The following is a 22,394-nucleotide window of genomic DNA, read 5'->3' on the forward strand; positions in this document are numbered from 1 at the left end:
CTTAGCTCTCTCTTCAGGTCCTTCCTGGCTGCCCTATAACTCTCAATCGCCCCAATTGAACCTTCACGTCTCATCTTGAGATAGGCCACCCTCTTCCATTTAACAAGGGATTCCAATTCCTTATTAAACCACGGCTCCCTCGCACGACCCTTTCCTCCCTGCCTGACAGGTACATAATTATCAAGGACACTCAATAGTTGCTCCTTGAACAAGCTCCACATATCATTTACACTCTTGCCTTGGAGTCTACTTTTCCAAGCCACACATCCTAAGTCATGCCTCACCGCATCATAATTTCCCTGACCCCAGCTATAACTCTTGCCCTGTAGTACACACTTATCCCTCTCCATCACGAGAGTAAAAATCACCGAATTATGTCACTATCCCCAAAGTGCTCACCTACCTCTAATTCTAACACCTGGCCTGGTTCGTTACCCAGAACCAAATCCAGTATGGCCTCACCTCTTGTTGGCCTGTCTACATATTGTGTCAGGAAACTCTCCTGCACACATTGAACAAACACTGAAATCTTCTGAAATATCCTGCAGTTTAAAATACACAATCAAAACCCATGCTGACGTCTGATTAAATAAAGGTCTTATGGGAATTGACTTAGAACAAAGCATAAATTGTTCAAATGCATTGAAACTGCAATTCCTTTTGCACTGATGCCTATCAGGATCAGTAAGACTCGCCCAAGAAGAAACCCAATATAAAACTGAATTTACTTTGCAAATAAAATTTATATTTCTGACATTCTTGGATTTACTGAAATCTTGTTCTACCTTAGCATAGGTTTGAAAACGTTCTATTCTGAAGCATCTTATTGAACACATGTACCACCTAGAAACAGTGTAGTCTCCTGTCTACATAAAGCCATTGCTTAGCAACATTGTGGAAAACATATCTCTCTTTTGAAGTCCAACACATGGATCTGGATTTTATGACCCTTGCCTGGCATGTTTGACATGGTTGGGGCAGGGAGGGGAAAGAAGCGTGCTTTAAATGACTGTGTTTGACCTGCCCTCTGCCTGCCCATTCGTTCACACATGGGGACATTTGCCACAGTAACATCAAAATGAAGAACCACCTCACAGAATATAACATCAGCTCTCTCTTCACTTCACAATTCTCAAGCTTGGAAACTTTGTGACAAATTGAACTACATCATTAAAACAAATTAAAAGAACTTCAAGTACTATACCACCCACTCTAAGAAAAGGGCTGATTGCAATGTAAAAGAGATTGCAGTCAGGGAGAATAATCAGCTCAGCCGCAACCTGCATCAGAACTTCAAAATCGAAGCTGATCATTCTTTCACTTCACAGCTTTAATATTTTACCCAATTCTACCTCCCCTCACCCTTAACTTGTTCTTATTCCTTGAATGACAATGAGTGTGTACATATTTTATGGGACTTAATGCTTACAATGTTTACACTTTGAACTGAGTGATTTGACAATAAAACAAACTCCTTAACTTTAATGAACTCAGTAGATTGGTCTTACTTGATTCTAGCTTTACACTTGGTTAAATATATAGTGAATTGTAAACAAATGTAATATTTAAAAATTTCAAACCCTGTTATACTGGCCTCGGGGGTGAAAAGACTGTAATTTATTTACCTCACTGAACTTTACCATATCACGTTCACATACCCAGGATCAAGTGATTCCAAAGAGGACAAATAAGCAAACAGCTGCCTGTGAAGATCCACATCCTCAACAATGAAAGCTACAGTGTTACAATGTGGCCTATTTCAGTCCATAGATTGGTCCATAAATTGAATACATTCAGAAAAGTTAAGTTGCACACCACACGTAATCTCCTAGAAAGAACAAATCTGCTAGCAAGAATTCAAATCTGCAAATTGTTAAATGGTCAGTTGTGTAATGTCCAAACACGTGATAAAACAAAGCAACCAGAGCCTCGGGAGTCTAATGGCTTCAAAGAAGAGACACTCAACAAGGAAAGGCTGCTATATTAAAGAGAAAAAAATGCTTCCTGAAGCTTCAATTTTGTAAACCACAGTGGAGTAATCTGATTTGCTTTGTGATTGATCAATAAATGAGGCTGGTTGACCAATACTGTTAGAAGGGGAACTATGTTTGAGAAGCACAAATAATTAGCTTCAATATCAGCCAGAATGGCGGGTAGTCTCAGGTGGGCAAGCAGGATTCCATAGTATTAAATGGTATTTACAGCACTGAAACAGGTCAATGGACAATACATACTTATGACTCATGCCAATAAGCTCTGTTTTTTTTCAGTCAGTTAACAGAAAGCAGTGCTTCATGCACAGCCACAGGGCAATAAAGCCTCACCTTTTGCCAACTTGTGTCTAAACTCACTTGAATTGGACAAGTATGGCAATATAATTTACACTTTATGTCAGGCAAGCAGAACTCAATTTGAACAGGTTCCTCAGTCACTTGATTTAGAGACTCTTAACAGTGTTTGTATGTGTTAAGTCCCTAAAACCTGCAAAAATATTGTTTTTTTTCAAGATCTTTATTTCTCCACATTAAATTTCTGATTATTATACCCAATACTTTTCCACTGGACAACAGTTATTAGACCCAAAAGGGACTTGCCAAAAGCTTTTAATGTTAATTCTAAAAAGAGCAAATAAATAATTTTGCAAAGAACCAACTTACTGATGTGAAGTTTGTTTTTGTCTGGCTCTGGTTTTGGTTTTGTGCTTCTTGCTCTTGAAACTGTAAACCTGCAAGGTGCTTTTCTAGGGCTTCCCAATCCATGGTTGGAAGCTGTGCTTCTTCTGTAACAAAAGTCCCCGAGGTCTCCAACCGTTTTGTGGCTGCGCTGCCACCCGTTATTTGCAATGCCTTCTGCAGCTTTGGAAGAGTCTTATTTTCTTTTCCACCTCGCTTAGTTGGAGCTATATTGCCATTTTGTTTCATTTCACCTGTAGTGACAATCGAAGGTACTGGTGGGATGACTTTAACTTCTTGAATCTCCTGTGCTAAACTTCTGCTAGATGCTTTAACAAAGCCATTGTTCTCAGAGTAGTCACCATATTCACTTTCCCACTCTTCTATCACCTTCTTTTTATATTCCTGATAATCTTCATCTTCTTCATAGTCCCCCAATGTGGCAAGTTCCAGACTCGGTGAGGATTTGTACTCAGAGCATGGTGTCACTTTGTTGGAGCTTGATTCGGAACTTGCTCGACTACAAGGGTCACTTCCCAAATCCATACCATCTTCCCTGTAATCCTGAGGAGGAAATACAGTACAATTCAATGAAATATTTTTTTGGTTATCTTTGCATAATAAAATATTTAACAGAGTTAGTTCCCAATTTATTTCTTAAAATTACTAAATTTTTGAGTGTTGGCAGACTTCCTGAATGCATGACACAGAAGAGGTAATTATGATTCTTCCTGGCAAATGGGAGGTTGTGTTTCAATATACATGGGGTGAATTTCCATGGAAGCAAACATTTATGTTGATTATTCAATGTTTCCACAGCTTTGGCACTGCAGTTTCAGTGAGCTAGAGAGTTTCTCCCTTTATAAATCACAGACAGTGTAGATACCAATTGCAGTAATAAAGTATGTTCTTTAAAACTACCTCAAAGTTTGCACATAACATATTTATTAAATTTCAAACCAGAACAAGGAAGTTTATTTTTAAAATTTAACAACGATTACTTCAATATTATTCATTCATGTCAGCTTTAGAAATATTTTATGCGACAGCTGAATTTAAGAGATCTATTTTCTTGAAAATATTTACATTTCATTTGTTCATTAGTACTTTATCCAAAATATAAAACTTAAACAAACAATATCAATTTATTTTGCAGGCATTTGCTGATTCCAGTATTTGTAACATACTAAAGAATTTGTTTATTTGGATGAATATTTGCATCTTTCACTTTAACTTGCATACTTTATTCAAGTAACTTGCATAGAGTGCTGTGAGAAAAAGATCACAACCTTTTGGTCTTATTCACTCCTGTCAAGCAACACAATAAAAGTTTGTCTTGACTGTATTTGTATTTAGAGAATTTACCACTGCCAAGAAACCGAAGCATAACACAGAACAATAAGGTTGTCTTAAGCCCAGACTGAGTCCTTTCTGGTTTGAATATTGATTAAATAGAATAACTGATTCAAAGACATACTTGTTTCTAAGAGGGAAAATAACCACCAATTATCACAGAATTTAATTACCTGTGTGGAATTGAAACTCCAAATGTCCCACTAGTTTTATGCACTTAATTTGTGAATCCAATATAGTGAATCAAGTGCAACATTAACCCAAGATCATCAAATTCATTCTAAATGGTTTTTATCATTTGGGACCTTGCAAATCAATGACCTCAACCACCGAGAAGGTCAAAAGAAGCAGAAACATAGAAACAAGGCCCTAAGTTCCTTTAAAAGTCATATCCCATTCTGTCGTGGCCACTGTCAAAATCTGGAATTCCTGGCCTACCAGTGCTGAGGTAGTACATTCAGTACTAGGACTCACCACTATCTCTAAATTTAGGCATGGACAATGAAAGTTGACCCTCTTGGTAACATCTATACCTCATTCAAGTCTTATTTTTTAAAAGTTCATTAACCTACACCCACTGAATGAAATCTACTCTTGGAATCCTAGAAATAGGAAACCAGAATTATTAATTATGTCAAAGCAATGCAGTAAATTAACTACTGGCTTTTGAGTGTTGTGACCTGGATTCAAATTTAGCCTGGTCTAACAGGATGAAAGTTTCTTCCACCTGCTGACAACAAAGGCAATCTCTCCAGGTTCCAATAGCAATAGCAGTGATTCTGAACTCACCATTCTAACCAGAAACCAAAGAACAGGTAATCTGAAAAATGAAAATTTAGAAATTGAGGATTTTTTAATTTCAAAAATATACTTTATTCATAAAAATATATTTATATACACTGATAGTCAATAAAGCAGTTTAGCTCCATACAGTATTATATGAAGAAACAAACAAACACAGGAGTTTGACTCGATCCAACAAACAAATCAAAGCCATTTCTTACTTGTACAAGATTATATTTACATATATTTGAGGAACCTGAGGGTCTGAAAATTGAACAGACCCCCATTAACTTCAGCAGTAAGACCTCAGATGGTGATCTTTCCCCACTGTGCCTTGGTGGCAGCTGCCCCAGGCTTTCGTGTGTTCCTCAGCACACAGTCCTGAACCTTGGAATGTACCAGTCTGCAACACTCAGTTGAGGTTAACTCCTTGCTCTGGAAGATCAACAAGTCTCAGGCAGACCAAAGAGCATCTTTCACCAAATTGATGATCCTCCAGGCACAGCCAATGTTTGTCTCAGTGTGTGTCCAGAGGAACCATCGAGCTCAGAGTTCTGCATCATGGAGTTGTTTGAGATGAACCTCGCCAAAAACCACTGCATCTTCCTTCAGACTTCCTTTACAAGGACATATTTCAGAAGGATATGTGTAACAGTCTCAACCACCCCACAACTGCTTCGAGGGCAGTGTACTGTGGCGCAGATTGTCCAGGCATTCATACAGGATCTCACAGGTGGTGCCCTTCTCCCCACTACCCAAGCTTGGTGCTTGTTGGAAAATTCTGGTGATGACATATTCTGCCAAATGACTTTGACAGTCTGCACAGGGAACCACGCAACAGGATCCACCCTCTCCTTTACCCACAGGGTCTTGAGGGTGCTGCATGCTGAGCACTTCCTGATGGACTTGTGCTCAAAAGTCTTTTGGCTTTGCAAATTTTCCCATGAAGGACAGGTCATATCGAGCTGTCTAACTACTTGTGGTGTTCCACAGCAACGAGGCCAGGCATCAGAGGCAGGTAGAACCTCATTATGTAGTGACACTATGCACAGTTTAACACAGCCACACACAAAGGTGGTGTTGGGTACATTCTTCATCCCTGCTTATCCAGAACTTTGTACATAGTGTCCCTGTGAACAGGGTCCATCTCTGACCTCCAGATCAAGTGGAAGACAGCTCAGGTGACTCCAACAATGCAGGTTCTGGAAACAGGCCAGACCTGCACCACATACAACAGAAAGAGCACCTCAGACCTGATAACCATGGTTTCACCCGCAATGGAGAGGCAGCGGTGATTCCAGAAGCCCAGTTTCTGCCTCACCTCAGCAATGCACTGCTCTCAAGTTTTTTCACATGCCGTGGCCCCTCCGAACCATATTCCCAGCACTTTCAGGTAGTCTGTCCTGACTGTGAAGGGAATGAAGGATCAGTTGGTCTGGTTCCCAAAGAACATGGCCTTGCTCTTGCCTCCTTTGACCTTTGCTCCCAAGGCCAGTTTGAATTGGTAGCAGATGCTCATGAATCTACGCATTGACAGTGGATCTGAGCAGAAAACAGTGACATCATCCATGTGCAGGGAAGCTTTGATCTGAAGGACTTTGCTGCCTGGAAAAGTTTCCCCTCTCAGACTCTCATCCTTCCTGATGGAGTCAGCAAAAGGCTCTATACAACACACAGACACAGCAGGAGAGAGTGGGCAGCCCTGCCAGACTCCAATCCTGATTTGGAAACTTTCTGATTGCCACCCACTACCAATATTGGTGTACAGCAGTCAGATTCAATTGGGGATTGCCTCCCAAGCCCATTTTGGATAGCACGTCCTACATGTAGGTGTGGGATATCCTGTTGAATGCCTTCTCCTGGTCCAGACTGATAATGCAGGCATCCACCCCACTGTCCTGAATGTAGGCGATCATATCACTGAGGGGCCTGAGGGTCTCAGAGCTCATCCTGTTCAGTACATTGGTTGGGGTGAATCATTGACGCCAAAATAGACCTGACCTGGTTGGCAGTGACCTTTGACAGGACTTTGTGTTCTGCATTCAGCAGTGAAATTGATCACAGTTTCTAATTTCCTCCTTCTTCCCTTTCGCTTGCAGGTGAGAATGGATTCACACATGGTGCCTACCAGAAGAATACCATTGTACACCTCCAGCAGGTCCTGGCCAATCAAGTCCCACAGACCTGAATACAACTCAGCCAGTAGGCCATCACTTCTTGGAGTTTTCTTCTTTTCTAAAGACTCGAGGACCTTGGTCAGCTCATCCAGCAATAATGGCTGGTGCAGGCTATCCCGTGTGCTAACACCTCTACGACAGATGACAGGACCGACTAAGAGGCTGCACTATCTGTGGATTTGTGTCATACAGTTTGGCATAAAAGGATTTGCTGATCCTCAGGATGTCAGTCTGAGATGATGTTACTGAACCATCTTTTTCCTTCAGGCTGCGGAGCACGGAGATCTCCCTGTGCACCTTCTGGAAGGAGAAACATGAGCACATCTCATTCTGCTCCATGATGCAAACCATGGACTGGAAGGTTAACTTGGAGGTCTCCGAGGCAATGAGTAAGGCTTGCTGATTCCTCACCTCCTGGAGGGCCTCCATGATATCAAACCCCATTGCTTGTAGTAGGAGTAGGTTCTGCATGCTTTTCTGGAGTTTGGAGTATTTGCCTATCTCTCTTTAGACTTTTGAACACCTTTGAAGATAAAGAACCTCTTGATGTTTCTCTTGACTGTTTCCCCCTAGCCTGCTGGAGACTCACAAATGGGCTTCATGATTCTCCAAGCTATGTAGTCCCTTTGAGCTACAAAATGTTTTCTGGGTCAGCAATTTCACATCCAGCTTCTACATTCCTTTGCCAGCCTGCTAGTCGTCCTGTGGGTGACAGTTGGCCTGCAGGAGGCAGTGGTCAGAGAAGAACACCGGTTTGACGTCGGTAGATCTGACCGAGAACACGTGGGACACAAACAGCAAATCTATCCTTGAGCGGATCGACCCACCTGGCCACAACTAGGTGTATCTACACTGCGCACTGTCTACAGGGCTGATAAAGATGTCATACAGCTTTGTGATCCTGACTGTTTTCATCAGGAATCTTGACGATGCCAACCTAAAATGTCATGGATCCTAGCAAGTCAAGGCAGTTTCTGACTGCTGTAGTTTCATCCACTTCACAGCACAATTTCAATGCAGTTGTTAAATCTGTTTAAAAAAAAGTCAGTGTGTCCCTTGAGCTCACCATAATTTACTTAGATGTTTTCAGAGTCCAGGCATTACTGACTACACTATCAAACCATGGAGAAAGTGAGGACTGCAGATGCTGGAGTGCCAGAGTTGAAAAATGTGGTGCTGGAAAAACAAGTAAGCCAGGCAGCATCCGAGGAGCAGGAGAATCGACGTTTTGGGCATAAGCCCTTCTTCAAGAATGAGGCTGGTGTGCCAAGCGGGCTGAGATAAAAGGTAGGGGGGAAGGAATTTGGGGGAGGGGCGCTGGGAATACAATAGGTGGAAGGAGGTGAGGGTGAGGGTGATAGGCCGGAGAGTGGGTGGGGGCGGAGAGGTCGGGAAGAAGATTGCAGGTCAAGAGGGCGGTGCTGAATCCGAGGGTTTGGACTGAGATAAGGTGGGGGGAGGGGAAATGAGGAAGCTGGAGAAATCTACATTCATCCCGTGTGGTTGAAGGGTTCCTAAGCGGAAGATGAGGCACTCTTCCTTCAGGTGTCATGTAGCTAGGGTCTGGCGATGGAGGAGGCCAAGGACCTGCATGTCATTGGCGGAGTGGGAGGGGGAGTTAAAGTATTCAGCTACGGGGCGGTTGGGTTGGTTGGTGCGGGTGTCCCAGAGGTGTTCCTTGAAACGTTCCGCAAGTAGGCGGCCTGTATCCCCAATGTATAGGAGACCACATTGGGTGCAGCGGATACCGTAAATGATGTGTGTGGAGGTGCAGGTGAATTTACAAGGGATATAGAAGTATCCATTGGGGCCTTGGAGCGCCTCATCATCCGCCTAGGAACCCTCCAACCACACGGGATGAATGTAGATTTCCCCAGTTTCCTCATTTCCCCTCTCCCCACCTTATCTCAGTCCCAACCCTTGGATTCAGCACCGCACTCTTGACCTGCAATCTTCTTCCCAACCTCTTTGCCCCCACCCCCTCTCCAGCCTATCACCCTCACCTCCTTCCACCTATTGTATTCCCAGCGCCCCTCCCCCAAATTCCCTCCCCCCTACCTTTTATCTCAGCCCGCTTGGCACACCAGCCTCATTCCGGAAGAAGGGCTTATGCCCGAAACGTCGATTCTCCTGCTCCTCGGATGCTGCCTGGCCTGCTGTGTTTTTCCAGCACCACATTTTTCAACACTATCAAACCATCTCAAGTTTAACAGCTGGTTATGAAGTTCCATGCAAATCTAACTTCCAAAGCAGGGAAATCTGAATTACAGCCAATGCTGTAAGCAAGCTATGATCTTGAACTTACACTGTAACTTTCAGTCTCAGAGTTATAACCATGGCTTATATCCAGCTCTAAGTGAAGTGTACAAATGATTCATCAATGAGTTACAACTTTCTTTGAGTCTACACACCCATATTGACATTTCTACAAGCTAATAGTCTTAAAATTAAGAGGATTAGTTGGTACCTGAATTAATATGCCCCGCAAAATTCAAATGAGGTACACCGTATAGGTGTTCATAATTTTGGTCTCTGTCACCACAAATTGTTTTATCCTCCATTGATACATTTCTAGGTCAATTTCTGGTACATACAGTATGATTAAAATGATCAACCTGCGACAGGAATTGCAGCAGTTAAAGCACCATAAATATGCATAAACAATGACACAAAATAGCAAATGTAGAATTTAGTGAGCAGAGTTGAAATTTATTACTGGTTAACTGCTCAGACTGTGCCACAGAAACAAAACCTAAGAATGTTTATTGGTTATGTTACTCTCAACTTTGTACCCTTAATTGTTTGCTGGACCCAAGCCGGGATATGTTTAACACACCCAGAAGCATGAGTTGGAAATCACTGAACACTCACTTGATAGGTTTTTTAAAATTTTATGATGGATCTTTAATTGGGCCAAACAGTTCCCATCTAAGACTGCAACTGCTGTATTCAGCCAATCAGTACAATATGATGTCAAACATTGACAGGGAAATGATTTGTTTGGCTGTCCCACTGGTAGTAATACATACTTGTATCTAAGACATGCATGTATATTTTATTTCTGCACACTATAAACAAGCACGTGACCCAGTGGCAGGAAACACACAAAAAAAAAAGCAGGACAGGTCTTTTCTGTGTCTCACTCATTTGCATACATTGTTCTTGAAAAACAGAAGAGCACTCCTGGGGTTATTTTCTTCCCACATCGCCTCTTTGTTTCCTTCTCTATACACATGGATACCGGGTGAAATAAAACATGGAACATTTCTGCTTGAATGTTTAATAGCTGATAATTACATATCACATTCTACAAATTCCAGTTAACCAGACAATAATTTAATTTTCATTGCCAGGCACAATTCATAATAGATGCATAATTAAAAATCTGTTAACAAGAATTAAGCCATCTTTTTGATGAGGATAAATGCAAATAGCTTCCATAGTGCATTCTGGAAAAATGAGAAACAGATTTGCCTATGTTGAAACATGTTTTTTATAGCATTCACACTGTGGATCTTGTTTAAGCTATTCTACACGGGCAGGTGCTGTTTATTTTAAAAAAAAACAAAATCTTGGGCCTTCAGGCCCTAAGCTGATGCTTCTGGAGTACTTGTGAACCATTTGCCAGCGACAATACCAAGACAGCTTAAAGGGAGATGTACACTGTAAATGCGGGTTTAGCTGGGGGTTCTGGTCCGAGTGAACATTTCTAGTTTCAGCCCTTCTTTACCCTTTGCTAATAGCGTTACAGAATGCGCATTGGCGGCAAAAGGCCAGAACTCCTGACAAAAAAACAAACCAAAGAAACACAATATAAACTCCAGGAAGTTAGAGGGGCTAGCCGATTCCCTTTCCTATGATATTAAACTGCCTATCTTACATCCTTCAAGTTTAATGAAAGGAAAAGGAAATGGTTAAAACATCTGAAAGACAGTAATCGGGGGTTAGCTGAGAGATCAGCTCCCAGCTCCTCAGTCCCTGACTCCGGCTACTTGGCTGCTCAGGAAAACCACAAAACTGCGGCTCCAGCTCCTGGAAGCTATCAAACAAAGGGGAACTTAGTAGGAAAAGGAAAGGAATGAGGAAAAAAAAACCTGACTGTGAAGCAGTACTGTACTTACAACGGGAATGATTCAGGCTCGGCATGGAGGCAGCTAGCGGGATTAAAAAGAAAGAGGGAGCGGACTCCCTGCTTTCATCTCACCGCCACCATCCTCTTAAAAGGGAAATGTGCTGGGACGCTCCCTGCTGAATCTATTCACACGCCTTTTTAATTTGTTTGAAACATGGCATTTAGCAGAGAGCGACAGTTTTATAGTGAAAGTTTAACTAAGTACAAACTGTGAGGTCTTGTTTCCCACCTAAATCCATTGCAATCAAAACTCAAAAAAGGTAAGGGTTAATGAGTGAAATGAACTCGTCCTGCTGGTACAAGGGCGACAAGTGGGTTTTTTTTTGTCGCACATTTTAAGGTTTCCCCTTTAAAGTAAGATTTTGACGTCAGCCAACAAGTATGTGGATTCGAGAATCAGTTCAGACAGGATGGGGATGGGTGCACCGGGCACAAAGCGGTTCCCTGTCCAGCAGCTGGAGCTGGAGTGACGGCAGAGCTCAGACCACCCTCGCCCTGCGTTCAAGGCGAGCGGGAGACTGAACACACAATCTGTGCTCACACTTTCAGCTTGGAGCTGGGCAGCATTCTCGCCAAAGTTCCAACGGTGCCTTTAAGCCTCAGCGACAGTTGCAAATTGTGATTCCAATCTTTACGCGTTCCATTATACCCCCAAAAGCAAAGTGCGTTTCTCAATTTAAAACAAAAATCAAAAATTGCTGGAATATGATTGTACAAGCTGACCCGTCAATTTCTCCAACGTTAAACTAAACTGAAGATGCCGGGGAAATAAAGCACAGAACTTGCGGAGATTCTCACCACTGCAACCAAACACAACTGAACAGGACCAAACATAACGTAACGCCACTATTATAACCTGCATCCTCTTAAATGACAGTACTTACAGTCATTTTCTGGTCCAAAATTTCCCATCAAGTCATTGTCCAGTGCAGATCATGATTTTCTTTGCTGGGCCCCCATAAAAATCTCCTATTGCTCTCCCATGCCTCTGTAACCCATCCTTCCAGGACTATAGTTTAAAAGGAGATTTTGCCCGGAATGCTCTACTTAAATATGCTGGCAGCTTGAGGTAGCCACGACCGAGATAGCTCCGGTGGTAAATGTCAGTGAGATCGCCTCTGAATTGGCGACGTGCTGAGATAGCACGGAATCACTCGCAACCTTCCAAAATGAATTCTGAAGCTTTCCCACTCTTTCTGTGCCCGGCCTTTTTTACACGCATCGACCTTCTATGAAAACGTCTGTCTCATCTGAATAATTCATGGGAGTTGTTTTGAGTGCTTTTCGTTTCCGCGCGTGTTTTAAATCATTCATCACAGGCTCATGTTGGTCCTTCGATTTAATTTTTATGAGCATTATCCGTCATGCGAAGAATCATCCACAGCGAACCTGCCACATCCAGTATGGTCAGGGTCAAACCAGCGGAACACTTAGCGCACCTGGACTGCTGAGGGGCAAGTTGGAGAAATAGCGATGATATCCCGAGAGGCTCTCAGAGCCTGTTACCCGCAGTGACTGGCAATGCTGCGCCCCTTGGAGAGAAACTGAATGAATTCCAGTTTTAAAAGTGCCATTTCATTCCGGTCCAAAGTCCGACAGTGTGACAAGAACAAAATCGGAGAATTTCTTGTTTTATTTCCGCCCTTTTTGAGTTTGTGTTGATTGAACACGGTAGCGCTGCAGTGTCCCCTGGCACGGCTGCTGTCGGGAGCGCGCTGCACTATCACCCTTGCTGGTTGCAGTAGGGAGCGCTCTGCAATGTCTCCTGGCACGGCTGCTGTCGGGAGCGCGCTGCACTATCACCCTTGCTGGCTGCAGTAGGGAGCGCTCTTCAATGTCTCCTGGCACGGCTGCTGTCGGGAGCGCGCTGCACTATCACCCTTGCTGGTTGCAGTAGGGAGCGCTCTGCAATGTCTCCTGGCACGGCTGCTGTCGGGAGCGCGCTGCACTATCACCCTTGCTGGCTGCAGTAGGGAGCGCTCTTCAATGTCTCCTGGCACGGCTGCTGTCGGGAGCGCGCTGCACTATCACCCTTGCTGGCTGCAGTAGGGAGCGCTCTTCAATGTCTCCTGGCACGGCTGCTGTCGGGAGCGCGCTGCACTATCACCCTTGCTGGCTGCAGCAAGGGCTACCTGCAGAGTCCGCTGGCACGGCTGCTGTCGGGAGCGCGTGGAAGCATCCCTTTTGATGGCTCCTGTCGGGAGCGCGCTGGTGCCCCCTTTCCTGGCTGCTTTCGAGAGAGCGCTGCAGTGTCCCACTTGCTGGCTGCAGACGGGAGCGTGCTAGTGTCCTTTGGCCTGGCTATAGTCGGGAACGTGCTGGAGGTCTCTGGCCCTATTCCTGTCGGCAGCGCGCGGCAACGTCCCAAACACAGCTGTCGGGGATCCGCTGCTGTATCCCACTTGCTAGTTGCAGTCTGGAGCGCGCTTTAGTGGCTCCTGGCACGGCTCCTGTCAAGGAGCGCGCTGCAGTTTTCCCCACTAGCTGCAATCGGGAGTGCGCTGCAGTTTCCCCCACGAGCTGCAATCAGGAGCGCGCTGCAGTGTCCTTTGGCCTGGTTCCTGACGAGACCGTGCGGCAATGTCCCCTGCTCCGATAGCAGTCGGGAGCGCGCGTCGGTGGACACTGATCGGGCTGCAGTCGGGAGCGCGCGACAGCGGACCCTGCTCCAGTTGCAGTCGGGAGCGCGCAGCAGTGGACTCTGCTCCGGCAGCGGTCGTGGGTGCACGGCAAGGACCCCATGCCCGGCAATCGGGAGCGCGCGGCAACGTCGTCTGGCTCGACAGCCGTCGGGAGCGCGCGGCAGTGGACCTTGCACCGGCAGTAGTCGGGAGTGCGCGGCAGTAACCCCTGGCCCGACAGCAGTCGGGAGCGTGCGGCAGTGGCCCCTGGCCCGGCAGCAGTCGGGAGCGCGCGGCAGTAGCCCCTGGCCCGACAGTAGTCGGGAGCGCGCGGCAGTAACCCCTGGCCCGACAGTAGTCGGGAGCGCGCGGCAGTGGCACCTGGCCCGACAGCAGTCGGGAGCGCGCGGCAGTGGCCCCTGGCCCGGCAGCAGTCGGGAACCCGCGGCAGTGGCCCCTGGCCCGGCAGCAGTCGGGAGCGCGCGGCAGTAGCCTCTGGCCTGGCAGCAGTCGGGATCGCGCGGCAGTAGCCCCTGGCCCGACAGTAGTCGGGAGCGCGCGGCAATGGCCCCTGGCCCGACAGTAGTCGGGAGCGCGCGGCAGTGGCCCCTGGCCCGACAGTAGTCGGGATCGCGCGGCAGTGGCCCCTGGCCCGACAGTAGTCGGGAGCGCGCGGCAGTGGCACCTGGCCCGACAGCAGTCGGGAGCGCGCGGCAGTGGCCCTCAATGAACTGACTGGAAACAAAAGGCGAGCCCCAGCCAGCCCCGTCCCCGTCAGCAAGAATTACACCGTTTCCATGACAACGATATCCCAAGACTGCGACTCTATTTTGCATCATCTTCAATTTCTGCCACCCCCACTCGGGTCCTTTTTAGTTTGTTCTTTCGTGAAGGTGACGCGGTTTAATTCAAAACCAGCTGAGAATTAGCATGGCCAAGGAGGCTGGTGTGCCCTGGAAATCCACCTGTCTGGCTTGGAACGTGATACTCCTAAAAAAACCTCTTCAATATTTTCCGAACAGGCCAATTAAAATCGTTGAGTGATAATCAGGTCAGATCATACCCGTTAACCTCTTCTTATCGCTCCGAACCATTAACGATCACAATGAATCCAGTCCCCCAAACCTGTCACCCGCTGGTCTGGAAATTACACAAGTATTTCAGAAGTTAGAACAGGGACCTAGATGGTTAGTATTTCATACAATTTTGGACAATATATTGATACAATTGTAAAAGTTGTGGATACAATAGTTATCTCAGTCTGAGTGGGAGAATTTAGTACCGTTTTAAATAAATCTGTATTAATGTTGCTATTAAGTAACTGGTTTCATCTAGACTGGAGGACTTCATCCGCATGATGGAATTAGTCAGATGCTGCCTGCAAGGTTGTTTTGAAAAATAACAAACTGGATACTTTTTATTATAGCTTAAACTAAAATAATTCCTAAAAACCTGTTTACATGAAAACAATACACTGGAGCTGATAAACCAGGTGTGTATTTCTGACAGATAACCTTACCTCTGGGTTGCACACATCAGCAAATAATATACCCGCAATATCCTAAGATCCGCATCAGGCAGGACACTTTCTCTAAGTTATGCCCATCAATTTGGGGCCAAGCTGACAAAAGTTACAACTGAAAGGTGAAAAAAGGAGATAGGACTAACAAACACATTCTAACTAACTCAAAAATAGTATTGGTACAATTGAAAAATAGTAATGGTCTAATTCCTTGGGTGACTGACTGTGTGGAGTTTGCACATTCTCCCCATGTCTGTGTGGGTTTCCTCCAGGTGCTCCGGTTTCCTCCCACCTTCCACAGTCCAAAGATGTGCAGTTCAGGTGAATTGGCCATGCTAACTTACCTGTAGTGTTAGGTTCATTAGTCAGAGAGAAATGGGTCTGGGTGGGTTACTCTTTGGAAGGTCAGTATGGAGTTGTTGGGCCAAAGGGTCTGTTTCCACACTTTAGGGAATCTAACCTAAAAAAAAGTTACATGTGATGTTAGGATGATGCAAGGATAAGATGCTAGATAGGTAGGGATAGGGAATCAGCTGGGCCTGGTTGCAGAATGCCAGTAAAGTGAAGTGTTGGCTTGGTAGGGATAGACTGCAAGGGTAGAATATCAGATATGTAAAAGCTAAGGTGCCAGGTGGAAAGACTATTAGGGTGCTAAATGAATAAGTTGCCCACGTGTAGGGTGCCATCTGGAATAAGATAGAGTGCCAGGAGTGGGATATCAGATGCATAGGGTTATGTTAGCATTTAAGTAGGTTACCACCTGGGTAGGATACCAGCTAGATAGGAGGTAAGGTGTCAGGTGGGAAGGAAACAGGGTACAAGGTAGTGGGGGGGGGGGGGGTGATGGCAGGTGATGCTTAGGGTAGGTCAGGGTGGGTTGGAGATATCACATCTGAGAGGGGGTGAGGAGGATAGGGTGGAGAATAGGAGGGTTAGAAGTTGGGTCTGTTCTGAGGTGAGGGAGGTTGTGTTGGGTCCAGCAATTGGGGAAGTGGAAATGGGTTTGGTCCATTTGATAGAAGGTAGGCTGGGCCTGGTGGATGGGCAGGGGGTGAATTGGAACAGGTCAGATCCTATAGCAGAGATTTTAATTTGGATCTGGTGGCAGTGGGTGAGGTGGGTGGTTGGGTCTGGTCTGGTTCAGTGGTATGTGCTGGGGTTCGCATTGGGCCAGCATGGGGATGGGGCTGGGTTGGGTTTAGTTCAAGGGGAAGACTGGTCAGGTGCAGATCAATGGCTCAGGAAAGCATGTCAGGCAATGAGGACAAATGTGTCAAGTTCCAGGTGAAGTATGTGGCCAGGAGAGCTTAGTGTCCAGGGTATTGAGAGGGTAGTGGTTTGGTGAGGTGTAGTTGGGGCTGTGAGTGAGGTAAGTATGCAGTCAGTTGAATCGTTCCTCAAGAGTTAAGATCATGGACCAGATTTTCTGACGAGAGGCTGCCTCTCTCAGATTTCTACCCTGGTCCTTTTTCTCTGAAAGACAGGACTCTGCAGTTCTGCAAGGAAATTCTAACCGTTCTTTTGTAGTACACAGGTTTAAGAGGAAAGAAACCACACTGTTTTTTACAGAAATCAGCTGCCATATTCTCAGATTTAAAAGGTCCACATAGACACTTTGACATCTGCTCTAGTACACAAAATAAGTCTGATGTAAGAGTGCCAGGTAAATAGAGTGGCAGCTGGATAAATGCCAGGTAAGTAGGTTGCCAACCGAGTAGATACCAGGTGCCAAGGGCAGGATGCCAAATGAGGTCTTAAAGTGCCAGCTTAGTGGGGGGTCATTTGGGGTAGGAGGTAAGGTTCCACAGGTAGGATGCCAAATGTGTATGCAAGAGTGTGCCATGTAAATAGACGTCAGTGTACAAGCTATGTAGGATGCCAGGAAGGAAGGGAGTAGGGTGGCAGGTGATTAGGGTGGACCTTGTCAATGCCAAGGCTCAGGTACAAAGAGTGAAGGGATGAGAGTGACAAATTTGATATTGTGGGGGGGGGGGGGGCGGTTGGATCAGTTCCGACACCAGGTAGGGACCATTCAGTTCTGGAAGGGGTATGGGAAAATGTCAGGATGGGTCATGACTTCAGGGAGGTGTAGAGTAAGGTCAGTTCAAGTGGGGAGAAGGGATGTGATTGGGTTGGGTCCAGAAAGGGAGAGGTGCAGGTCAGGTCTGGACTGGCGGGGAGAGGGGTTGGGAAGTTTGGGTCCAATGGGGCATGTGGACTGTTTTGGGTTGGGTCTGGTGGGGATCTGTGAGTGGTCTTGGATCCCATCCAGCCTAGTTTAGCAGGTCAGGGTATGAGGATGTAAGTGGTCTGGTAAAGATGTACTTGGACATGTGTTAGCTAATTATCAGATTAGTGAATTGGTTGCTTAGGTGTTAATATTGGGGGGGGGGGGGGGGGGGGGGGGCGGTTGGATCAGTTCCGACACCAGAATCAAGTAGCATAGCTAAGTAAATAATAGGTAAACAGCGGCAAAAACATAAACACAGGTACAGGCAAATGTTATGAGTTTGTGAGTCCATTCAGTATTCTAACAACTGTAGGGTAGAAACTGTTTCAAAACTGGCTGGTGCATATATTCAGGCTTCTGTACCTTCTCCCCGATGATAAAGGTTGTAGAAAAACATTGCCAGGGTGGGATGGATCTTTGAGAATGCTGGCGGCCTTTCATCGACAGCGAGCCTTTTAGATGGATTCTGTTGATGGGAGGTTGGCATTTGTGATTGTCTGAGCCAAGTTCACCACTCTCTGTAACCATCTCTGATCTTGAATGGTACAGTTGCCATACCAGGTAGTGATACATCCAGACAGAATGGTCTCGATGGCGTACATATAAAAGTTGGAAGGGTATTTGTCAACATGCCAAATTTCCTCACCTGCCTGAGGAAGAAGAAGTGTTGTTGGGCCTTTGTAACCAGTGCGTCCACATGAACAGTCCAAGGAAGCTTGTTATGGATGACCACTCCCAGGAGCTTGACACTCTCCACTTGTTCCACCTCTGTGCTGTTAATGGGTAGGGGGGCATGAGTAACATTCTGCCGAAAGTCAATAATGAGTTCCTTGGTTTTGCCAGCATTGAGAGCTAGGTTGTTCTCAATGCACCATTTTTCCAGGTCTTCCATCTCCCATCTGTAATCTGTTTCATCACCGTCTGAGATTCGACCGACTATGGTGGTGGCATCAGCGAACTTGTAAATGACATTAGTCTGGTATTTGGCTACACAGTCATGGGTATACAGTGAGTACAGTAGGGGGCTGAGTACGCATTTCTTGGGGGCTCCAGTGTTGAGTGTTAGTGAGGATGAAATATTGTCCCTAATCTTCACTGACTGTGGTTTGTGGGTCAGGAAACGGAAGATCCAGTTGCAGAGAGTGGGGCTTAGTCTGAGATCACTAAGTTTAGTAATCAGTCTCCAGGGGATAATAGTGTTGAAGGCTGAACTGTCGTCAATGGTTAGGATTCTTATGCAGCTGTTCTTGATGTCAAGACATTCTAGGGAAGAGTGAAGAGCAAGTGATATGGCTTCTGATGTGGACCTGTTGGTCTGCTAGGCAAATTGGAGTGGGTCAAGAGTAGTGGGGAGGCTGGAATTGATTAATGCCATGACCAGCCTTTCAAAGCATTTCATGACCACTGAAGTTAGGGCCACTGGGTGGTAGTCATTGAGACATGTTGCGTGAGCCTTCTTAGGCATAGGGATGATGTTGGCCCTCTTGAAACAGGCAGGGACAGTGGCCTTCTGCAGGGAGGGGTGGAAGATGTCTGAGAAGACCTTTGCCAGTTGATCTGCACATGCTCTGAGTGCACGGCCTGGTATTCCGATTAGTCCCATAGCATTCCTTGGATTCACACGAAGGAAAACTGATCTGACCTCTGGTGCAGTGACTGTTGGGATAGGTTTGTCAGGACTTGTCGGAATAGGTGTTACCTCTCCACCGAAATCCTGCTCAAAACGAGCATAGAAGGTGTTGAGATGATCTGGGATTAAATACTACGTATTTAATATTCTACATTTTCCTGAGGAATTATTTCACTTAATGCCATTGGAACCATTCAAAGTCTCCAATTTAAATGGAGATTTTTGGAGGATTCCAGGTGTATAGAAATTGCCTAGCAGAAATTAACCTTCCCAGATATTTCTTTGGAGTGTGCTAGTTTGGGGATTCTGCAGAATCTCTGTGCAAAACTGCTGGAATAGTTATCCTGCATGCACAAAATCAGGGCCATTGACATTGCCACTTTACTGACTGGAAATCATGTGGAAATTGTAAATAAATGAGACAATAGTTAACACTATATCAGCAGCTGTTGTTAATGCAAAATAGCACATTAATGTAAAATAGCAAGTAAAACAAAATTACTAGTTTTCCTCCATATTAGTGATCTTTGAGAAGATTTGTAGCTCAAGTTGATGATAAGTATGTAGGTTAGCTCGCTGAGCTTGAAGGTTAGTTTTCAGATGTTTCGTCACCATGACTAGGTAACATCATCAGTGAGAGTCTCCGATGAAGTGCTGGTGTTATGTCCCACCTCTCTATTTATAGGTCTTGGTTTCTTAAGGTAGAAACTAGTGACAGTGGGTCATGTCTTTTGGTGGCCAGTTGGTGTTTATGTATCCTGGTGGCAACTTTCCTGCTAGTTTGTCCAACAGACACGACCTACTCTCACTCGTTTCCATACATACTGACAAAGAAGGACACCATTTTGACTGGGACAACACACACATCCTCGGACAGGTGAAACAAAGACATGCACGAGAATTCTTAGAGGCATGGTATTCTAACGAGAACTCCATCGATAAACACATTGATTTAGATCCTATCTATCTTCCCTTGAAAAAAAGAACCAGAAATGATATCACCCACCTTTTGAAACCTAGAAATAGAGAGGCAGGACTTACCACCAGCGCTTCACTCTCACTGATGATGTTACTTGGTATGGTGACAAAACATCTGAAAACAAATTTTCAAGCTCAGTGAGCTAACTTACATACTTTTCCTATATGAAGGAGATATCAATGACCTTTTTCATTAGATATTCAGGACAACTTCAAGAAGAAATTTGCTATCTAGCATAATTACTGGCAAGTCTCAGAGACATCACAATTCTTGGTGAAATGTAACCAAGGAAAGAAATAATCTTGCAACATACAAAATAATGGGAGAAATCTCTAACTATTTAAGGACCCAAACAAGACCTTCAAATTTGGTGAATCAATGACATTACTAAAGGAGAGAAGAATACATGGAATAGATGATGAATATTGGAGGAAGGCTGCTGAGGGAGCAGATGTGACTTTCCATCAAGCAACAGAGAATAGAAGGGCGACAGAGACAATAAAAAAGTACAAGCAAAACTAGTTTTGCAGTGAGGAAATGTAAACCATTCAGCAGTTGTTATGAAACAATTTAAATGAAAGATCTGAAATGCCATCCATCAAAACAGAAAGAAATGGAGAAGAGCAACAATAATATAAATGGTATCGAATACTGTTTAGGTGAGAAATTTCCTAGCTTTTGCTATATGTAGTTGAGTTATTTGAGAATAGATGTAATAGGTTCAAATTCTAACTCAAGAGAGAGGTCATAAGATTAAAATTTGAACACAAATACAAATGAACCTGATATCACAAGGAGATTTCAAGAAATTATGAAATACAGTATGCCCCAATTTTAAAGGAGGCTGAGACAAAAGCAACAGCAAACATGTTATTGAGAAGAATTAAAGAGGCAAGGGAGAAGAGAATACTTAAACAGAAATGGGTTTATGTCTAGGATTATGTTGCTTGACAGGAGGATAGCAGATCTGCAATGACAAACAAGTTATCGCAGTAATCCAACCACAGCATGAATTATTATTGGCTTTACAGAAGAATTGTGAAATACAGTTTGTCAGCATGGATGATTTAAAGAATGTTAAAAACATTAGCGCACTAATAAAAGGGGTAAACTCATTAGTAACTGTTGACAAACTGAAACAGTAAGTTGTGAAATTACTTGTGCCATAAAAACCTTTAAACAAAGTTTCAGGTTTCTGCATTGTGAGAGTATTGTCATAGATTACAAATTCAAAACATTATATCATGTTAAAATATGTTTTCAGGTTTCTGGCCACTGCAGTTAAGTAAATTTGAAGATACCCGTATTGAATATTTCTTAAAGAATGTACAAATGCTTATTTATATCTCCCTTTCAGAAGTCTAATGTAATACCATTTATATGTGTTGATGAGCATTTTGAGGGTCTTGCCTTATTGATGAATGACCGAATAATTTGGGGTTTGTCCAAAAAGAAAAACAATGCCAAATGTTGGAAAATAATTGAAGTTATCAGAAATGTCAACCCTGAATAAATGCAATTGTGTATTTTGAGTCACTGAACTGATGTATTTTGGTGACATCAATACTGGTAAGCATGCATTAAGGTTGACAGTTTAACAGTTTTAGCTTTGAGCACATGTCATGTCCACAGGAAAGAAAAGATATGTGAGTACTCAATAAAAAGGTCAACAATGTGTGTAAATTCATTTTTTTTAAGAAAAAAGTATTTCGGAGAAGTATAATTTCTCAGCTAATTGCGAGAAAAAAATGTAACCATTAAAGCTGTATCTAAAATCATGATAAAACATAAGGGGCCTCTAATTCTGCATTCTGTCAGTTTAGACTAATATTGAAAGATCAATAAACTTCACAGCTGATGCATTACAGACAAGCTTAGAGATGCAGTGCTGCAAAAGGGTAATAAATGTTGTAAACCTTGCTTCTGGCATAATATTTATTGACTGGTACTGAGACAAGATTTCTTGCAAATTGCGAAGCAGTCACATAATATTACCATTTCCTCTAAAGATTTTTTTAAAAATCTGCAAAGTTTTGCTTTGCAGCTTACAGCAATAGCATTAAATTTGAAACTGATCACAAACACTATTTAATAAATCTTTAAACTACAGAGAATGATGATTCAGATTAAAGAGGTATAGCCCAACTATGTCAAATACAGATATCAAGTAGATGGATAATGCTGATGCATATATAAGAGCAGTAGGACAGAACATAAAACAAACATGAATAGTTATCTCAAGTGTGGAATGACATGTTAATCCTAAAAGAAATAAGGTTAATCTGAATTGCGATA

At 44.1% G+C, this 22,394-nt stretch overlaps 1 protein-coding gene across 2 annotated transcripts in view; it reads right to left on the minus strand.

Annotated features, from left to right (window-relative positions):
* schip1 (schwannomin interacting protein 1) overlaps positions 1-22,394 on the minus strand; it is an 842,409-nt gene that overhangs the window by 162,874 nt on the left and 657,141 nt on the right. Inside the window, exons 1-2 of one of the 2 annotated variants that reach the window (XM_043702130.2) lie at positions 12,002-12,711; positions 2,658-3,236 (exon numbers count right to left, since the gene is read on the minus strand). In XM_043702130.2, coding sequence (XP_043558065.1) covers positions 2,658-3,236; positions 12,002-12,007 — 585 coding nt within the window. In that variant the 5' untranslated portion in view covers positions 12,008-12,711. Of the gene's footprint in view, positions 1-2,657; positions 3,237-12,001; positions 12,712-22,394 lie in introns of those variants that run through there. The other variant, XM_043702129.2, reaches the window with a different exon arrangement.

Source organism: Chiloscyllium plagiosum, unplaced genomic scaffold, assembly GCF_037043375.1.
Source record: "Chiloscyllium plagiosum isolate Xiang-an unplaced genomic scaffold, Cpla_swu_hap1 HiC_scaffold_13, whole genome shotgun sequence".
NCBI lineage: Eukaryota > Metazoa > Chordata > Chondrichthyes > Orectolobiformes > Hemiscylliidae > Chiloscyllium > Chiloscyllium plagiosum.